At 43.1% G+C, this 20,482-nt stretch overlaps 1 protein-coding gene across 6 annotated transcripts in view; it reads right to left on the bottom strand.

Annotated features, from left to right (window-relative positions):
• Positions 1 to 20,482, bottom strand: part of RNF207 (ring finger protein 207) — a 1,105,462-nt gene that overhangs the window by 584,642 nt on the left and 500,338 nt on the right. For all 6 annotated transcript variants that reach the window (XM_085608881.1, XM_085608879.1, XM_085608885.1 and 3 more), the window contains one exon: positions 15,322 to 15,403. In XM_085608881.1, the coding sequence (XP_085465007.1) occupies positions 15,322 to 15,403 (82 nt within the window). The remainder of the gene's footprint in view (positions 1 to 15,321; positions 15,404 to 20,482) is intronic.

Genomic DNA, 20,482 nt, shown 5'->3' with positions numbered 1-20,482 from the left:
GGGTGCGGCTCGCCCCCTACACCCGGCCGCAAGCGACACCTTAAAAGCCATAGTCTCAGATGGGGACTTAGACATATGACGGAGGAGGCACCCATTAGCTAGAGAAGGCATGTGCATTTCAGATCATCACAGTGCTTGGTCCCGACTGGACTTCTGGTTAGTTGCCCGAGACATAGCTGCCTGGCCACTGACATAGTGCATTTACCACGTACCCTGTCGGACCACGTCCCATGCTTATTGAAACTGTCACTCCCAGGATCGCTCCCCCGTGCTTTTTCCTGGCGCCTCCCGCCGCATGCACTGCTTGATGAAGCCTTTAAAGAGGAAATCCGAAAGGATATCAATGATTATTTCACCCATAATGTGGGCTCGGTTGGTACTGAGGCCTCACTTTGGGAGGCATTCAAAGTAGTTATCAGGGGACAGTGTATTGCCAGACAGGCGGGTGTGTTAAAGGCTATTCGGGGCACAATTGCTTCACTGGAAACTCAGATAAGGGAACTGGAGGAGCGATTTTATTCCACTAATGATTACCAAACCATGGTTCTCCTAAAATCCAAATTGTTGGACTTCGCTGAAGAGGCTCAACGCAAAGTTTAATTCTTGGGAAAATATGCTGAGGTGTGGCGATACGGGGAATGGGATAGGCCGGGTCACACGCTATGTGGCATGATCCGACCCCCTCGGTCCACGGCATTTATCCACGAAATACAAACCCAGCAAGGGGCTGTTGTCAGAGGCCAGGCAGAAATACTAGACGTGTTCTCCTCGTTCTATTCTCAATTATACACTACTAAACAGGAGGCGACTCCCGAGGGACTGCAAACTTTCCTTGATTCACTGGCACTGGTCTGGTTTAATCACAATCATAGAGAGTATATGGATCTCCCGTTCACTGTGGGAGATGTAGCCCAGGTTATAAAAAGTTTACAGTTGGCAAAGGCCCCTGGGCCGCATGGCCTAACCACGTCCTTTCATAAAACATATGTGGAGGAGTTAGCCCCTAGATTGCTGGCGATATACGAGGAGGCTCTGGAGGAGGGTGTGCTACCTCATACCATGAGAGAAGCAATTATCATTACCCTTTTAAAACCTGGGAAGTCCGAACTAGAATTAGACTCTTATCGGCCACTATCGATGATAAATGAGGACGTTAAAATCCTAGCTAAGCTGATTGCAAACAGATTGCAGCCCCTGCTCCCCATTATTGCGCTCCCTGACCAGTCAGGCTTCATCTCCGTACGGACTATATTCTCAGTGCTGCATTATTTACACCCAGACGTATGAGCCGCGGCCATATTCTTAGATAACACTAAAGAATTCGACTCGCTCGAATGGCCTTTTTTATTCGCAATTTTAGGCCGCATGGGGTTTAGCCTGCTCTTCATTAACCGCATCAGGCTATTACACCCAACCCAGCGCTCGGATAAGGGTGAATGGTTTACTTTCAGAACCCTTTCTTATTACACGTGGCACCAGGCCGGGGTGCCCTCTCTCTCCTTGGCTCTTCGCGATTGCGATGGAGCCTTTGGCTGCTAGGATCAGGCAACATCACACTGCCCGAGGCATAGGGTTCAGTTCCCGGAGCTTACTATTTCCCTCTATGCAGACGATGTGACTCTTTATCATGTCAACCCAGAGGAGAATTTACACCCCATTTTGAGAGAGTTTATTCAATTCGGAGGTTTGGCTGGTATCTTTATAAACTGGGCCAAGTCGGTGATATTTCCATTGACAAATGTCACGCACCAGATGACATCTGAGTTCCCTCTGAGATGGGAGGCAGACGCGGTTAAATACTTGGGGGGTTTGAATAAGTCGGTATACGCAGGAGGTGTGGAACTTAAATTATGGGCGGGCCGTTTAGTGGTTGGAGGAGAAGGTTGAGATATGGTCTGGATTACCGCTGTCTCTGGCCGGGAAGATGGCGCTAGGCAAAATGGTCGCGTTACCGAAGTTTTTATATTTATTCGTTAACCTGCCGATCACGCTCACGCAACGATTCTTTAGCAACCTGAAGTCGCAATTGATCTCCCTGGTATGGGCGGGTGGGCAGGCTAGAACATCCTGGGATTTGTTGACACTTCCGCTGAAACAGGGAGGTCTGGGCACCCCGGACATGCAGATGTATGCTCTGTGCACCCAGTCTCAATTCTTACACTATTGGGTCCACCCGACGCCCTTCCAGCCACATGTAGCGGTCAAAACTGATGCCATGGCTCCCATTCTGCTCAGGGTAGCGGTTTACCAACAATTGCGTCGCCAAGGTGGTGATATAGATACTACTGGGACACTGCGTTGGGCTTGGGACAAGCTGCGTAAGAGCGGATATTCCGGTGCTGTATGCCCCCTCCATCCCCCTAGCGCAAGATGTCACTCCACACATTCGCCGATCTGTTTCCAGGAGATATGTCCAGACCCCCCTGATGTGATCGAGGGGCAAACTGTGCCATTTGCTGAGCTCTTCCTATATCATAAACTACGAGCGGCCTGTCTCGCCCTCTGGGACGGTTTCCCGTTGGCCCCGCCATCGCTGCCCGGATTGGAGAACCTGCTGAGATCCCCATCTCCCCAAAAAATCATTACACGATTGTATACAAACAGGCAAAAAATTGCCCCGTTGGTGACACCCAAGTCCCTGCAGAACTGGAACAGCGAACTCCCTATTGGATTGACTGAGGCCCAATGGGAATTATGCTGTGGGCAGCTTACAGAACTCTCCCCGAATTACAAGCTTAGATTCATTCATTTTAAATATTTACATAGATTTTATAGAACACCTGTGAGCCTTTATTGTATAGGCATCAAAGCCGATGAATGCTGCTGGCGCTGCAGGTACACCCCCACTTCCTTTTTACATGTAGAATGGGATTGTCCAAAAGTTGCTGAATTCTGGTCACATCTTTTCACCTCAGTGAATCAAATTCTAGGCACGGCAAACGGCCCGTACCCCACATTAGGCAAGTTGCGGTCCACGGGGGCAGGAGAAGGGTCCCCTCCATTAAGGGGTGGCTTGCAGATGTTACATATGGTCACATGCAGCTAAACACATTTTGGGAGTTTATGCCCTCCACTTCTAGGCCTCGAAATATTTTGGAACCATTCCTGACCTGGGCGCAGAAACAACAAGAAGCTAATGAGGGGGAAGATACGGGTGAAACTCAGACTGAGGCACTGCAGTGATGGGATGTAGATTGTCATCTGCTTTTGAATCTGTTCCTTCTCCACAAACCCCCCCGAGCTTGCGGAATTAATAGACGGAGTCGGTGATGTACTGGAACCTCTATGTGGTATTGTATAATGTAGACTTAATTTGTTTGTTTATTTCTGCTGATGCTTACAGTTTGGCGAATATACGATAAATAAGCATTTTTCTTTTATCATTGGATGAGGACGAGTGAGGGGGTGCTATTACAGATGTGTTATATATTGTATATATTGTGACCAATTCAACTGCATTGATACTATGCTGGCCTGTTGTGTTGTAACATGTCATTTCCTTGAAAATGTCAATAAACAGAAAAAAAAAAAAGTCAAAGCGAACATTTGATTAGTTGTAAACACAGAAATCCCAAGAATAATAATAGATAGTGGATTTTGTATGTACGATCCGACATGAATAGGGACTCACCCAGACAGAAGATATTTAGGTTTTGCCCACAAACAGTACATAAAAGGAAGATCGCATAAAATGTATGGAGAGAAAAGAAAATTGTCATTTATGCAGAAAGTTAAGAATTATTTAAAAAAGGATAAACCCATTAACCTCTTCAGTGCCCCGCCCTTTCCACGCCCTGTGCCGGGCATTTCATTAGCGGGCGGGGTTTATGACGAGATGGTCTCGTCATGGGCACAGCGCAACCGCGGCCCATGACGAGACCATCTCGTCATGGGCACTGAAGGGGTTAAAACTAGAGAAGGAATCCTCATTCCTCCTCCGAAAACTCCCGCATCCTACATGATGATAGAAAGAGGTTATCATACTTGCGTAAGAGAATATACAAAGGACGATGGAACATTAGCTTTTTCAGAGTTCGGAACATTTAATGGAAGAATTTTACATAATTTACGCACTAGAATGAATGAATTAGAACCCAGACCCAGATTAACTCAGTATGAGGCACTAGTAGAATGTGAAACTGAGGCATTTAAACGAGATAGACAAAGAAGTGACAGGAATTTGAGCAGATTTTATCCAAAATTTCCACGTGAAACCCGAGATAAGCAGATGAAACAGTGGAGGCAAGCCATGTTAACTGAAGGATATCCTGTATTGATGGCTGAGAAACCAGCAGGAGGAAAATGCAGAGAGAAAACAAAACGTTTAACAATAGCAGGTAGTGGAGACTCAGAAGATAATTATTTAGAAGATATTTTAATGAAAAGTCCTCCACCTTATCTAGAAGGACCTAATAGAACTACCCCGAGTGCCCCAATTCTAGACACACCCTTGGTGCCACAAATAGTACATGAGAAAACAACAGAAAGGGTACTTCAGGAAATAGAAAGGGAAGCAATAAATAAGAATAAAGACGAATTAATACAGAAGATAACCCAGTTAAACGCAAATCCTGAAGCTCTGACAAAACCAGTGTCTATAGGTCCTGTTGCCCCATTGTATGGGGATAAATCAAATTGTCCTAAAACACCTGTCATGACCACACCCATTATTGAACCTAGAAAAGAGAAAATAATAATTGACAACCAAGCTAGTGAATGCGAATCAGTAATTTCATTAATGGGCTTGCCGATAAGACAGCAAATAAATGACACACCGAGAAGAGTCACACCAGACTGCTCAAAAGAGGTACGAATTGAGACATCCCCGGAACAAAGAGTGCCACCATAATAACACCAGAGGAATTAGAAAGATGGACACGAGATATCGAAAACCCCGATCCACCACCAAAAATACTAGATATTTTCAAATTAAGAGTTGAATTAGAAGAAATGATAGCTAGGAATGTAGGACTGGATAGGTTAAATACCTATAGAGAGGAAGAATTACTGCATTTGCAGAAGTATAACCTGAAACACAAAAATATTTCATGAAAAAATTATGAATTTAGCCTCTGAAATGGGAACAGAGACAGGGCGATCCAAAGTTCTACAAAAACCTTATAGAGCAGAATTTTGTGATAAAGATTTGGAAAACATGAACATGCCAGGAAGAAAATTACAGGTTAAAGAATTAATGGCGACATTGCAGAAATGGAGAGATTTAGATAGATGGAAAGTCCGGTGGACAAAGAAAAGGAGGAAGCGTAGACAAGTCGAGTGACATCTGAATATTTAATGAAAGAAACCGAGGAGGCAGAAAGATTGTACCCAATGAGAGAAATTCCAGGAGGAGGTTATGTACATGTTCCATGGACAAGACAGGATATTTGCGAAAGTTTTGCTGAAGGATCTGGATGATCTTTTAGACATAGTGGTGCCTGATGATTTGAGGACTGAATGTAAAATTACCGTTTATTGGCCTAATGAGGAGTACCCGAGAAATTAGAAAACCGGAGCCCGGTCAGAAGAGGTTATGAAGAAGAAATACAATCAAGTAATCACTTTCTTAAAGGGGAAAATTCCCCCAAAGGAGACAGATTGGATAAAGATAGAACAACCCGGGAAAAGGATGAGTCTGTACATGCATACTAGGAGCGCCTCCTACAGGTGTTCAAACAGTATAGTGGATTTGAGAGTATTGGGCAAAAGGACATGCCTCACTTTGTGTATCGGTTTGTGTCGGGGTTAAGAAAAGAGATATCTGAAATGATTAAGCAGCATAATTTGTGTTGGCAAGCGAAGCCCATAGATGAGATCTTAAAATATGCAAAATACTGTGGAGATGAAATTGACAGACGATAGAATTTAGAAGAGAAAGTGATGTGGGCTCAATTAAAACTAGCAGAACAGCAGGAACTCCAGTTAAATAATCTCACAGGAAATACAGGAAAAGGGCAAGGTCATGGTGAAAATAATGGGGGTAAACCAAAAGGGTGGTTGAGTTGAGAAGAGGCAAAGAAAAAGTTCCCTTGTCATGGGTGCGGAAAACTGGGACATTTGAAGAACGAGTGTAAAAATATACAAAATAATAATGGCCCAAATCAAAATTTAAATCCACAGACGCAGAATGAGGTGATAATGAGTCAACCGCAGCAGGTTGTAAACCTACAGAGTCAATTACCACCTGCCCCTTTGCCAAATTTGAGTCAAGCCAAGTACAGTGCGGTCACTGGATTCCAAGAAGGAAGTGGTAAGAAAAATTATGCAACATCGCAGTTTCTTTTGCAGGATACGTATTTCAAAGACCAAGATCAATGACGGTGCCTGAGAGGGGAGGAAAAGGAGTGCGTACTTGGGGCATCTTTACCGGTAGATCAGTCAGGTCCATATATTGATGGTAAGGTAGAAGGAAATGACATTACCTTTTTGTTGGACACTGGTGCTACCCGTTCTACTGTGAGAACAGCAGACATCCCAAACCTACCCCTCTCGGGAGAAGCGACCCAAGTAGCAGGTGTTTCTAATAAGCAAATTAGGGCCCCTATTACAAAACCAATGGAGGTGGGCATAGGCAAATTTAAAAAGACGCACAAGTTCATAGTGTGTGATTCTAGTCATGTGAATTTATTAGGGAGAAACTGGTTGTGCAAGATGCATTGCACCATATTTTGCACACCGGACGGTGTTGCCATTCAAACCCCAGATGAAGATGGAATATACAAAATCATGCTAGCTAAACAAGGAGCAGAGGTAAATGAATTGTTTTCCATAATAACCAAAAATGATCTACCAGAAGAGGTCAAAACGAAAGTGAATCTTGAAGTGTGGGATTTTACAGGAAAAGAAGTAGGGTTGATGACGGATGTAGACCCTGTTAAAGTGACTGTGAAAGAAGGTGCGGTCTATCCAAATACTCGACAATACAAGAGGAGCCCTGAAGTAAAACCTGGTGTTGCAGCAGAAATTGATCGAATGGTCGAGCAAAGCAATCTAAAAGAAATCATGAGTAGACCCTGTAATTCACCCATAATTAGTATTAAGAAACCAACCGGAAAATATAGGGTAGTTCAAGATTTAAGAAAGATAAATAAGATTGTTGTGCCATGTTGACCCATAGTACAAACCCTGCAGTACTTTTGTACCAAATACCATGGAATGCAAGATGGTTTACCGTAATTGATTTATGCCATGCCTTTTTCTCCATCCCATTGCATCCGGATAGTCAGTTTTTAATTTCTTTTAAATTTGAGGATCGTATTTATATTTGGAATCGCGTACCTCAAGGGTACACAGAATGTCCTTCGGTTTTTAACCAGATTTTGAAAAAATGTCTCGAGACATTAGTACTACCCCAAGAGTCAGTCTTGGTGCAGTGAATTGATGACCTACAGGTCGCATCCAAAACAAGGAGTGACTGTGTACCTGATTGCATTGTCTTATTGAACCATCTAGCAAAAGGTAGACATAAAGTGTCCCCTGAGAAATTACAATTTTGCAGAAATGAAGTAAAATATTTGGGACACCAAATAGAACGAGGATTAAGGAGAGAGTGACCTCTGAAAGAATAAAAATAATAAAACAGATGAAACTACCGCAGTCCCAAAAAGAAATAAGAATGTTCCTTGGTGTCGTGGGATATTGCAGGCAATGGATTGTAGGGTTTTCTTTACTGGCAAAACCCTTGATACAAATGGCAAAGAAACTAGCAAAAGACCCAATGGAGTGGGATGCAATCCTTTGTGAAATTACGAAACTGTTTATGTGAAGCACCTGCTCTAGGTATGCCAGATTATTCGAAAGAATTTGCATTAGTCTGTTGTGAGAGAGATAATTGTGCCCTCTCGGTCTTAACACAGAGACATGGTCTAATGCGACGTCCTGTGGCATATTGTTCTGCTACCTTAGATCCTGTAGCATTCGCATTGCCAGGATGCCTAAAAGCTGTGGCTGCAACGTGCATGAGTCTGGAACGAAGAGAGTCTATTGTGATGGGACACCCTGTAAAGGTGTACATCTCCATGCAGTTGAAATTCTTTTAACAAGAACTCAAACTCCGTATATCACTCCAAGCAGATTGACCAAATATGAGCGGATCATATTAGGAGGAGAAAATGTGACCATAGTTAGATGTACTGTTCTTAACCCAGCTACCTTCTTACCAGATCCATACAATGAAGAAGTGAAAGATGAAGCTGAACACAAATGTCTAGACGTAACAGAACTCAGTACTAAACCTCGTCCAGACATACAGCATGAGCCTTTGAAAAATGCCGAACATGAGCTTTTTGTTGATGGCTCATGTATGCGCCATGAGGAAGGAGGTTTGAGTGCTGCTTATGCTGTGTGTACATTGGCTGGAATAGTCGAAGCATCCTACTTACAAGAAGTCAAATCTGCACAAGTAGCCAAATTGATAGCTTTAATTAAAGCTTGCAAACATGGGAAAAATTGGAGAGTAACCATTTACACTGACAGTCAGTATGGTTACAGGGTTGTGCACGACTTTGGCCAGCTTTGGATGCAGCAAGACTTCCTGACTTCTTCAGGGTCTCCCTTTAAAAATGGAAATTTTGTTAAAGAATAGCTTTAAGCAATACAATTACCAAAAGAAGTCGCAGTGGTAAAATGTGTAGCACACCAGTCAGGAAATGACCGTGTGACTGCAGGTAATCGTTATGCTGACCAGGTTGCCGAACACTGCGCAAAATTTTGAATGGCAGTAAAAAGGAAAGTTGAAAATTGTGGAATCAGCTGCCAACTTATGCTATTGTCAGGATTACAAACATGGAGAGAAGTAAGAGAGCTACAAGATGAAGCAGAGACAAAAGAAAGAGAAGAGTGGGCGAAAATTGGTTGTCAGAGAAGGGCAGAAGATGGTGTATGGGTTTACTTAGATGACAGACCTGTATTGCCAGACTGTATGGTTGCACCCATGGCTAGGATGTATCATGGAGACACCCACATAGGCAGGGATGCAAGGATTAGATTCTTCAAACGAGATTGGTTTAATCCAAGGTTCAGGAATATTGCAGAGAGTCTTTGCCAAATATGCTTGACATGGCAAAAAAAGAATCTAGGCAAGAAAACGATAGTCTGTATGGGGAAAATTGGAAAGGCTGAAGGTCACTTTATAAGGCTTCAAATGGACTTCATTCAGTTGCCTGTTTGTCGAGGATTAAAATATGTACTTGTCATTGTTTGTTTGTTTTCAAAGTGGGTGGAGGCATACCCCACCAGAAGAAATGACAGCTTGACAGTGGCCAAACTCCTATTGAGAGGGCTCATATCACGCTTAGGTTTTCCAGTAACTATTGAATAAGACAGAGGGTCTCATTTTATTAATAAATTAATTCGATTAATTTGTGAAGCATTTAAAATTTAACAAAAACTGCATTGCGCATACCGCCCAGAGGCATCTGGAGTGGTAGAACAATTGAATGGCACAATTAAGTCAAGGTGGGGAAAGGTGTGTGCATCCACTCCACTGGAATGGCCTTATGCCTTACCTCTTGTTCTGATAGGACTTAGTAGTATTCCAGACAAGAATACCGGATTGAGTCCCCATGAAATAATCATGGGAAGAGCAATGAGGCAGGCATGTATACCAGGACACAAGTTGTTGAATATAACTGATGATTTGGTACTGGAGTATTGCAAAGAGTCGGCTGACCAAGTGTGTTCTATATCTCACCAGGTTGGAGAAGACGCAGTCCCCAGGCAGCCGAACCAAGCGCATGATCTGAATTCCGGTGACTGGGTAGTAGTGAAGAATCACACTCGAGAATCGTGCATAGCACCAAGGTGGGACAAACCACATTAGGATATATTAGTCACAACAACAGCAGCAAAATGTGAAGGTTTGACAAATTGGATTCATGCAAGCCATACTAAAAGAGTACCAGCACCTGACGAGGAAGAACCTCAACTGACTCAAGCAGTTGAGGGGGCTGAAGGTTGTACAGCAGAAGGATCCCGAATAATAGATCCTGTAGTAGCTGACCAAGAACAACCGAGCACCAGTCAGGATGATTGAATACCACTAGTAGATATACCTGAAGTGATTCTAAGAACCAGAAGCCAAACTATATTAGCTAGTCAGGAAAAGAGTGAGGACCAGAAAGGTACAGAAGAAATCACTCAAGGAATAGAAAACATGATTGTTAGGGAACCTGAGCAGGACCAGATAAGGAAAGAGCAATCTACTCAGACAAATGAAACCGAAGTCACAGCTCCAGAGTCTGAGGAGGGACAGTTAGATTTTAGAGAACACGTTTAGGCAGAAGAAAAACAAGAAACTAAAAGACCTGAGCAGGACCAGATAGGAAAAGTCGAACAAGTACAGGTAAAAGAAGAAGAAACACCAATAAAAACTGAACCTGAACGGGGTCAGATTAGGTAAGAACACCACATCCAGGCAGGTGACATTAAAATATTAAGCCCTGGACAAGGTCAGGTAGAGAGAGATTCTGAAGACAAAAATAATCAAGTTGTGACACAAATTAATGAAAATAAAAGAACACTTGAAGAAAGTAAAAGTGCAGTGCAAGCTAAAAGAATCAGAAAAGGTGATAATTGGCCTGGTGTTATCAAGAGATTGAAATACCACTTAAAAACCATAACAGAAGAGCCAGAGCAAGTAAACAAACTATCCAGTCGATCTGGACCTTCAACTGAAACACCAAAACGAAGAAGCCCAAGCTTGAAAATAAGAAATTCAAAGGTCCTGAATGGACGTACGTTGTTCTTGAAGATTTCGAAAATTTGGAAATAATTGAAGATGAGGAAAGCTTAAATGCAGAACAAATAGATGAAGTGAGACCAACTTGAAAGAAATATTTACCCCTTTTAATATTCTATCACAAAGTTGAAATACTAAATTGAAGAAGAGAAATCTTCTTATCCCATTTGAAAAGGGCAGACAATAGAGCTGCTGGAAAACTGAATTGTTTAAAAAATGTTGTAGAATATGTATCTGTAGCATATTTTTAGTACTTATAATATGGTTAGTACTAACAGTAGTCATTCCCTATTTGATGGTTACAAATGTACAGAATAGCACTAATACACATGAAAGGGTAGCTACCATCAAAGGAGATGGGGTAGAATTAGAAGCACCAGATGATTTAGATTCACATCACGCTGTGAATAAAAATTACACAGACTTAAATGTTTTTACAAACCTGTTAGTACAATATGTAGAGACCATGGAGGTTAGTGATTGTTACGTGTGTATGAAATTACCCGCACCTGTAGCAGAAGGAGTGACATATCATTTACCATCGACATGGTATTTCGTGTAGTGTTTTAGCGAGCTTATTTTATAGAACGGGGAAATTGCAATATTATTATTCTAAAATAGACATGAGTTTTTCTGAGGTTCCCTATGCGAAAGAGCATGAACCCTGTCCTTAGTACGAGAGACTCACAATTCATGGGTGAATATTTTCTAACTATGAAAGCAATAGATAGAGCTGAAGCACATAAGCACAATTTAACCTGTAAATTACATGAAGAAGAGAAAATATTTTTGAATTTAGTTGAGAAAAGTAGACAGGATTTCCAAAGAAGAGCTTCTGAAAACCTCAGATACCTAAATGGGCTGAGGAAGAGCATTTTGCAAATGGAAAGACTCATGCTGCTATGTCCTTGGACTTTGAAAAGAAAGGGGTAAATCTGTCTCCATAGGTTAAAGACTGAATATAACCATGTTTTTATTGGTTCCAGTGAATGTGAACATAAATTCTTAGTAATTGGGGGATGGGGACTAAAAGGAGGGACAGATACAGTATTTCCTGTAATCTATTATGGGTGTGGCAATAAGGCCTATTTTAGGCTGCCAGACCACTGGTATGGGAGTTGCTATTTCGGAATAGTATTCCCTAAAGTATACCATGTAAAAAGAATCACTGGAAGGAATGAAGATAATAATGGACTAACATGTACAAAAAGAGCTAGTTTTTCTGAAAAAGGAGGTCATATTTTTGGTGCATTGATACCTTCAGTGGGAGTTCTTCTAAATTCACAGAAAATTTGTCAGTTATCTACAGTAGTTGATCGATTATCTACTGACACTGCTGGATTCTTGATGATTAACAATGAATTAGTTGCGGTCAGATCTATGGTTATGCAAAATCGACTTGCTATTGACATATTATTGGCAAAAGAGGGTGGAGTCTGTAAATTACTGAAAACGCAACATTGTTGCACATATATTCCTGATAAGTGTTGAAATTGGAGGATATATTAAAAATATTCCGAAATTAGAAGAAGAGTTGAAACCACTGGAAGTTGAAAGTGTATGGAAGAAATTGCCTTAAGTACAACACTTTTCAACCTGTATGTTCAGCCCCTAGCTGCGGTAGCCAAGAGGAGAGGGCTGACTATAGTACCATATGCTGATGATACACAATTAGTAGTGGCCCTCTTCAATGACTGTTTGAATGATGCTGCTAAATTCCAGAGCGGTCTTGCAGACATCGCAGGGTGGATGACTGCCAACTGTCTCCAGCTCAACGCCAGCAAGTCTGAGGTCTTGCTGGTTGGGAAAGATCTTGAGCTATGGAGCGAACAGTGGTGGCCCCCCACACTGGGCCTTGCTCCCGCCCCCAAACAGGTGGTGAAAAACCTTGGGGTCTGGGTTGATTCGGCCCTCAGCTTCCAAATCCAGACTAAGGTGGTGGCGGCAACATGTTTTAGTATTCTTCGTGGGCTCAAACCTTTGCGGGGTTTCTTTGACCCTTCCAACTGACAGATGATCGTCCAGCCATCTGTGTTGTCGAGACTGGACTATACCAGCTCTTTCTACCTGGGGGCGAACAAGACGGAGATTCTGAGACTGCAGAGTCCAAAATGTCGCCGCCAGAACTCTTCTTGGCATGCCTAGACGCTGCCTCACCTCCACCGCCATTCGTCAGCTACATTGGCTGCAGGTGGCGAAACAGGTGGAGTTCAAGTCCCTCTGCTTTGCGTTCAGGATCCTGAATTCTCCTGCACCTGGCATTTTTGCGGGTCTGCTTTCCGCCTACATTCCGACTCATCATCTTCGCTCAGTAGGTCAAGCATGGTAGTTGTCCCCCGGGTCAGGAGGGCTCGCTCCGGTGGGCGCTCCTTTTGCACACTGGCAGCTAAACTGTGGAATGCCCTTCCTGAAAACATCCGGAGTATGGATAACTATCTGACATTTCGGAAAGCACAGAAGACACATCTTTGCCCTTCTTTTGAGGTTTTCTAGTCCACGGCCTTTGGTCTGTCTCTGTGGCTCTTAATGGCCCCTTTCGTTCGTCATGATGGGCTCCTTGCTGTTAGCGGCCTTTACTGCTTCTAGCTCCGGGACGCCCCTTTGCTGGGGCAGCTGCGCGTTTTACAAGTTAGCCTAACATAACATATCTTTGACCCTGTGGGACTTACTAGGTATCAATTGCATAAGACTACAGAGGTGCAGGAAATTTCATTCCTTTACTCCCCTAAATTACCAATAGAGTGGTGTGGCTGGTTCCCCTTGAGAGAAGATACAGTGGTAGTGCAGGCGCTTCACACATCAAACATAAAGAACATGGGGGATCTATTCACAAATGGGGAAGTTCGTTCCTGGGAGCAGATACAGACACAAATTCCAGATCCATCTCCACTTATTATTAGATATCATTACTACGGAGTCAGACAAACTGGGAGACAATATGACAGAACCCCAGTCGTTTCCCTCATTTACATACTTTTTGAATACCCGGTACCCATAGCGCAGCATTTCAGTATTATATACACTTGCAAGAAATGATGGTAACCCTAACCAGAAGAAAGTCAGTCAGGAATGGCAGGAAGAGCTAGGCATTATTATACCGGAGGAACAGTGGTCATATTGCTATTCATTTACAAGATCTATCTTCCAAAACGTCAGACACCGTTTAATACACTTTAAATATCTTCATAGAGTGTACTATACTCATGCGCGACTGCACAAATATGGTCTGCGGGAAGATCACATTTGCATGAGGTGTGGAATGGCAGGTGCTAACTTTACTTATTTGGCATGGGATTGTCCAGGGATCAGGACGTTTTGGGCAGCTGTAATTCAGGCACTGAAAAATATATCAGAAACTCCCTTAACAATCCCTCCCTTTGTTGCCCTCTTAGGATATGATAAGGAATTGCCCTAAACTTCCCGCACACTGATTGCACTTGGCATATTACTTGCAAAGCGTAGAGTAGCTATGCGTTGGATGAAGGGGCCGTTGCCTACACTTGCAGAGTGGTTCACTGATCTAGCATATTGCAATACACAATGTGAGTACTACAATGCCCTTAGGCCGATATGCGGCAGACCGCAAGATATTTGGGAACCGTATCAGGCATATCTTAGACGCAAAGCTGCGGATGAGGCAGGGGTCCAGATAGTGAAAACATAGATGAGGACTGAATGGGTGGGGAGTTGGTGACCGCATACAATCCCCATCTCAGTAAGGAGGATTAGGTAACTTGAATACACAATTTTGGGTGTGCAATATGTTAACGCTAAATGATTTCTATAAAAATGGTCTAATTTAAAATGTGCTGATTATTTAATATGTATGATTGCTCTACTGTCTATTGTCTAAAAAATGTTCCTCAATGTCTTTTTATGGTATACCTAAGCTGTTTTCTCAGGCTATATACTTCTGTATTAACAACTTGGCTACTGTAATGGATAATATGTTTTAAATGAAAAATAAAGATAAAAATAAATAAAATGAGTGGTCGATCGGATAGCTTTTTTTTGCTATCCGTCAATGCCAGGTAAAATCTGGGGTGAGGGACAGGAAAAAATATTATGACCATCACACCATGGAAGTGAACTCCTATGGTATTGGGGTCATTAGTTTTTCTTTTTTCAAAAAGAAACTCCCGCTTTGGGAGTTTCTTTTTGTAAAATTGAAAAACTGTGTAAACGATTGAGAGGAGGTTTTCCTGTTCGATAGAAGCCATCCATCAAACTTTACAACCCTGACCGGAACCACCATGACAGCAGTTCCTGCCAATGTTAATAGATGTTGACAGGACCAGTGGACATCTCAAGAGTTGGCGGACAGGGTGTTTATCAGGGCAATGTTGTAACATACTCTATCGCCCTGACGGGCATTACTCCACTCTACAAATCTAAAATCAGAGCCCAAGGACCTGATTTTTATTTAGGCGTACGTTTGCATGTCTGTGTGGGTAACAAATATAGTCATGCTGCTTACACACCACGTCATTGTCTCTCCTTTTGTTTGCACACCCATGGCAGCAGCTAGCCTCTTATACTGTAATATGGTAATCAATGGAAAAAATGCCATAGCAATTACTTACACTTGCATATCCCGGAAGCAGTTTATGCAGAGCATGGATTTCTTCTCTGTTGAAAACATGATGTAAGGCTCCTCGTGAAGAGCTGTAAATGTACACATAGCTACGTTTTAATTCATGCACACGGCATAGACTGATGTGTAATACATTTATATTCATATCATAATAATTAAACATACAAACGAAAGGGAAAGTGTTTAATTCAGCTATTACAAGGCTCTCTAAGGCTCGTTTTTAGGAGCCAGAGGGAGCAATTTCACACATTAAATCCACCGAACAAGCAATTTATTTGGTGGCTGCAGGTGAAGCCCACCGGTGGCTATTTTTAGCAATAAGCACTTATTTTTCCTCAGCAGACTGATCTCCAGCAAGAGAGATTAAAACACAAAAGGAAATGAAAGAGGGAAAAAGATTGGCAAAGGGAAAAAGCAGGGCTGAAGAAACCTACAAGATTCAAATAAAGAGGCAAAGTGTGTCTGGTGGTGGATCAAAGAGGTGTCAGGTGGACTCAAGACAACGGAGCCTTGGAATTCGCAGTTGCAGCTCCCCCGGCCCCCCCCCCCCACCACCACCACCACCAGCAGCAAAAACTGAAAAATAAAATGATAATCAACCAGGTTTATTATCATTTTATTTTTCTCTCTCGATCGAGTCTTGGGAGCAGGGCCATCGTGGAGAGGGGGACAGTCACAGAGGTAGAGTGGTGGGCACTGTGATCAGTGCGCATGACGGTTTGTCCAGCCGCTCGAGACAGCACTAACAGGCTCCCAGTCTCCCTGGGAGCGCAAATTCTTGGCGCTCAAGCCAGTTATGACGCTGCTCTCAAGAATGAGAGCCGCATCAGGATTGACTGTAGGGGATTCTGGGAGTCCGTGCTCGTGAGGAGGAAAAGAGCGTCAATGCGGCAGGACGGAAAAGAAAGTAATTTTTTAATTTTGATATTTGTTTTTTTGTTGTAGTTTTATTTCCTCCCACCCGAAATCCCCCTGCCTCTCCTCTCAGCATGGGGCTCATCCGCTACTGGGTATTCACCCCCAACACTTCAATAGCACAGACCGCTGCTTCTGAAAAAATTCTAGCCCACCGACTTATGTTTTTAACAAATTAACCACAGCACACAACCAATTACAATTTTTTAAGCATGCAATTTTACTGCACGTGGAACTCCAACCAAATTAGGGGGCATATTTATGAAGGTGTTTCCATCACCTTTGCACAACGCAATGTGGTACATGTGTGACGCATACCCAAAATGCTATTTATCAAGCCATGCAAGGCCTATTTGTGTGGCTTGATAAAACAGAAGAAACGCAACGCAGCACAAATCGCTGCATTGCATTGCTCTGCCCTGTAAAGGCATTCCATGGGCTTTACGTGGGTGTTCTCTCGCAGCTCCCATGGATTTTGATGCATTTCCAGAATTACCATTATGGGTAGACATGGGAATGCGCCAGAATGATACGGCTTCCCAGGGTAGGTTTAACGAGGAGAAATATTTTTATTTCTCCTCGTTACTTCCTCTTTCTATGTGTGCTGCATTCTGTAGCACACATGGATAGAGGAGTTTGCCTTGCCTCTGGCATTGTTTTTCTGCTGGAAGGTGCCAATTCCTACACAAAAACAATCCTGCATGCAATGGAGGCACCCTTGCACAATGGTGCCCGCATTGGTGCTGGGCAGCCCATTGTGTGCCAGTGCTGGTGAAAGGAAAAGAATGCATGCTATTGGCATAAATACAGCACATTTCTGCCCTTTCCCTGTAACGTAATGCAGCAAGATTACTTACTGCACTGCATTACTTTGTCATAAATATGCTCCTTATTGTATGCAGAGTTTCCACACAATAAATCTAGGTGAAATTCTGCTGTCAGCAACATCATACACACGTTTTACTACTATTAAAAGTTACATGGAAACAAGTAACACTGCCTCATATTTCGTTCCTCTTGGAGCAAGTAGTAACAAATGTTGGTAGCTGCAAGACCAATGACATCAACATATAATATATGCAAAAGGCAAAATAGTACAAAAAAAGAATGGCCATACTAAGATAAGTGCTCAAAATACTTTATTGTAGTGTTTTTATTGCAGTGCATCAGCCACCCTTTACCTCCATCAAATTTAGGATTGCCTCCTTGCTTTGTTTACCTGCATAACCAGTATTTTAACGTCCCAGTCAGTACAAAATGAGGAAAAACAGGTCAAACCCGGAATTGTGTCCCATCATCAATCAGTGCATACTTGAAAACATAAACATTAGAAAAAAGAAAATTGAACAGTGTTCTAGAGTTGCATTAATGATCCCTGGCTGGTAATTAAAGTAAACAAAGACAGAAAGGCCATGTTACAAATTAATAGAGTATATCCTATGAAGTTCTTTTTAGGTATCACCTGTCGTTACCTACCACAAATTCCCAAACTATTCATCATCCCAAAAATCTACATCCTACCCACAAGGACTCCCATACCAACATCTTAAATATGTCTAAGGCCATCTCCTAATACCCTGAATATTACTCTCACCACCCTAACACAAACCATATTCAGATAAGCATAGGTGTCATTTGTATTATGGAGTGCTCTTTTTGTCAAGGCTTTCGCTTGTCCAAGTGAGATGGGCAGACTGGTGCATTCATTTGTGAGACAGGCAACGGTCTTGAAATTCTAGTTGTAGGGCAGGTGTGTGTGTTTGCACCTGCAGAGCTGAAAACCTAGCAACTGGTTCTTATGCAACCTGGCTGGTAAAGCTGCAAACTGCACAGGTCATGCTTTGTAGGATCCTCCTATCTGCTCGGGTCTCAGGCATGTGCACGATGTACAGTCACTTGGCCAATATCAGGCCCCTGTCCATCCATATCCGATGCCTCATGGAACACCTAGATTGTTGTTACTGAAGACGAACCAGGTTTGCTAAATGTTCAGACGTTCCACAATCACTGAAACTGCCACAGTAGTGGCCCTAGAGTTATCAAAGTATAACTAGGCCCCTGGATTGCCGATGTAGCTTAATATCTGCTCCAAGGCCACCGTGCTTTCTAGTGGCATTGAGGGCTTGAAACAGTGAGGGTGCTCTGAATGACTAAGTGGAGCCCCAGTAGCAGCAGATGTGATTTCTGCATTCAATGTAGTGCTGCGAGGCTACAATGTTGTAATGACTACAATTGTCAAGGCTGGAGATATTGTCACTGGTTTAATTGTAGGTAGGCTGAGAGATGAAGTAGAGGTTGACAGAGTGATGGCAAGTGATGTGCCTGAAGCATCAAAATAGTAGCAGTGGTACTGGTGGGAACTCCTATCAATGAGGTGCTGATTGTAGCAGTCAATGGGGAGGACGGTCCTGGGTTTGGTCTTCCAGAGTGCTCGGAGTGTGAAGGGCATAGTTAAAGTATAGGTGCACTTCTTAGATGAAAATACACTGGCCACAGAGGCCAAACAACATAAATACCATCATAGCCTGTGAATTCCTACCATCTTGCCCAAAAATATCAGGTTTTCAATGTTAATTCACCTACAGCAACTAAATCCCCATGTTAAACATGTGTGATGTCTTTTATTACAGATGTGCAATACCATAGATATAGCTGGAAATTTTCCACAAGCCTCAAAAGAACCTACCTCGGGCCATGACACCTAAAGCCATCTGTAGTTAATTGGGTTATTTGTTGGGGGGGGGGGGGGGGGGTGACACTCTACTCAAGCAGCAGTCACAATCGCTGTCAGGGTGAGGCAGAAGCAACCCCCAAATTAACCTGTGCTGAACCCTCTACTAGCTTGGCACAAAGAAGTCAGGCTTAGCTTAGAGGCAATGAGTAAAGTATTTATGCAGCACTTCAAAGAGTAAAAACACAACACAAGGAAAATATCAAACCCATATAAAAAAGTAGTGCAAAAAGTAAAACATTTTTCAAGACCAAAATGACAAAAATCCAATCAGTAGAACCGTTGATATGCAATTTCAAAGTTTAAGGTAAAAATATTGCCTCGAAGCCCAAAGCGCCGATTGTGGTTATCTGGCTGTGTCTGACTGGGACAAAGTCGCAAGTTACGGTCACCCACGATGGGGCAGTGGGACAGATATAGGGACTCAGTTCGGCCCACTGCCCAAAGTACCTTAAATGCTGGTTTGCGGAACTTTGCGAGATCCTGCATAGAGGTTGGATTGGCAGCGGTGGCTCCGAGGAGCTGCGAGGCTGTGATGCAGATTCCTGCGCCATCACTAAGGATGCTGTCAATGAGGGGCTTGCGATGCAGAGGCCTGTGGTGAGGATGTGTCATTTAGCAGCGGTTGCGAGGAGACTGCAGTCGGCGATGCGAGGTGGCTGTTTAGAGAGGACTTGCGCTACATTGGTTCTGCTCACAGGTCCACCGAGCACCTTCATGCCAATTTACAAGGGTCCAGGACTGGGGTGACACCGCTTGGGGGAAGGACTCACAGCAGACAGAGTCCAGGTTCTGAACTAAAGGTGGTTGGAGCCTTTTATGTCCCTGAGGCTCGGATAAGGAGTCAAGTTGACTAGCCAGAGTCACTCTGGCATTCCTAGATTTAAGATGTAGGTCTAGACCTTCACTTAGGCAGCAGGGTAGCATGGGAGCAGAGTAGCAGTTCTTCTTGCTGAGCAGCACAGAAGTCCTGAGTCTTCCACAGGTCCAGAGGTGTATTGAAGAGTTGGGTCTGAGAGACCAATTTTTACACTTGGTGCCAACTGTGAAGTAGGAGATAAATCTGGTGGTTTCTCTCCCCCCTCCCACCCCCCATCGAGTTGCTTGGAATTTCTTGCTTCCCTAATCTGGCCCAGATTGTCTGGGGTAACAATAGAGTAGTGTCAAACCCTTTGTGAGTGTGCTCAGGCAATGCCTTAGTGATGTGCAAGTGTGTAAGGTGACAGCTCCTACTCCTCATCATGTCAGAGATGGCTCATCCTGCCAATACCTATGCTGCTTTGTCTCACTGCATGGGAGCAAAATACAAAGACAAACTGCCAGCTACACCTAGTCATGTAACCCAGGAAACAGGTACCAAGTGGTTAAGAAAAGAAAATGGCAACTTTCTAAATGTGGAATTTTCAGAATTGTGACTTAAAATCTGACTTTACCATTAAAGAGTGTTTTAAATTACAATTCTCTAGAGACCAAACTATATTTTCTGATCTGCTCCCATTTGAAA

This window comes from Triturus cristatus, chromosome 1_2 (genome assembly GCF_964204655.1).
Source record: "Triturus cristatus chromosome 1_2, aTriCri1.1, whole genome shotgun sequence".
NCBI lineage: Eukaryota > Metazoa > Chordata > Amphibia > Caudata > Salamandridae > Triturus > Triturus cristatus.
This window is presented reverse-complemented; position numbering and strand designations above follow the sequence as displayed.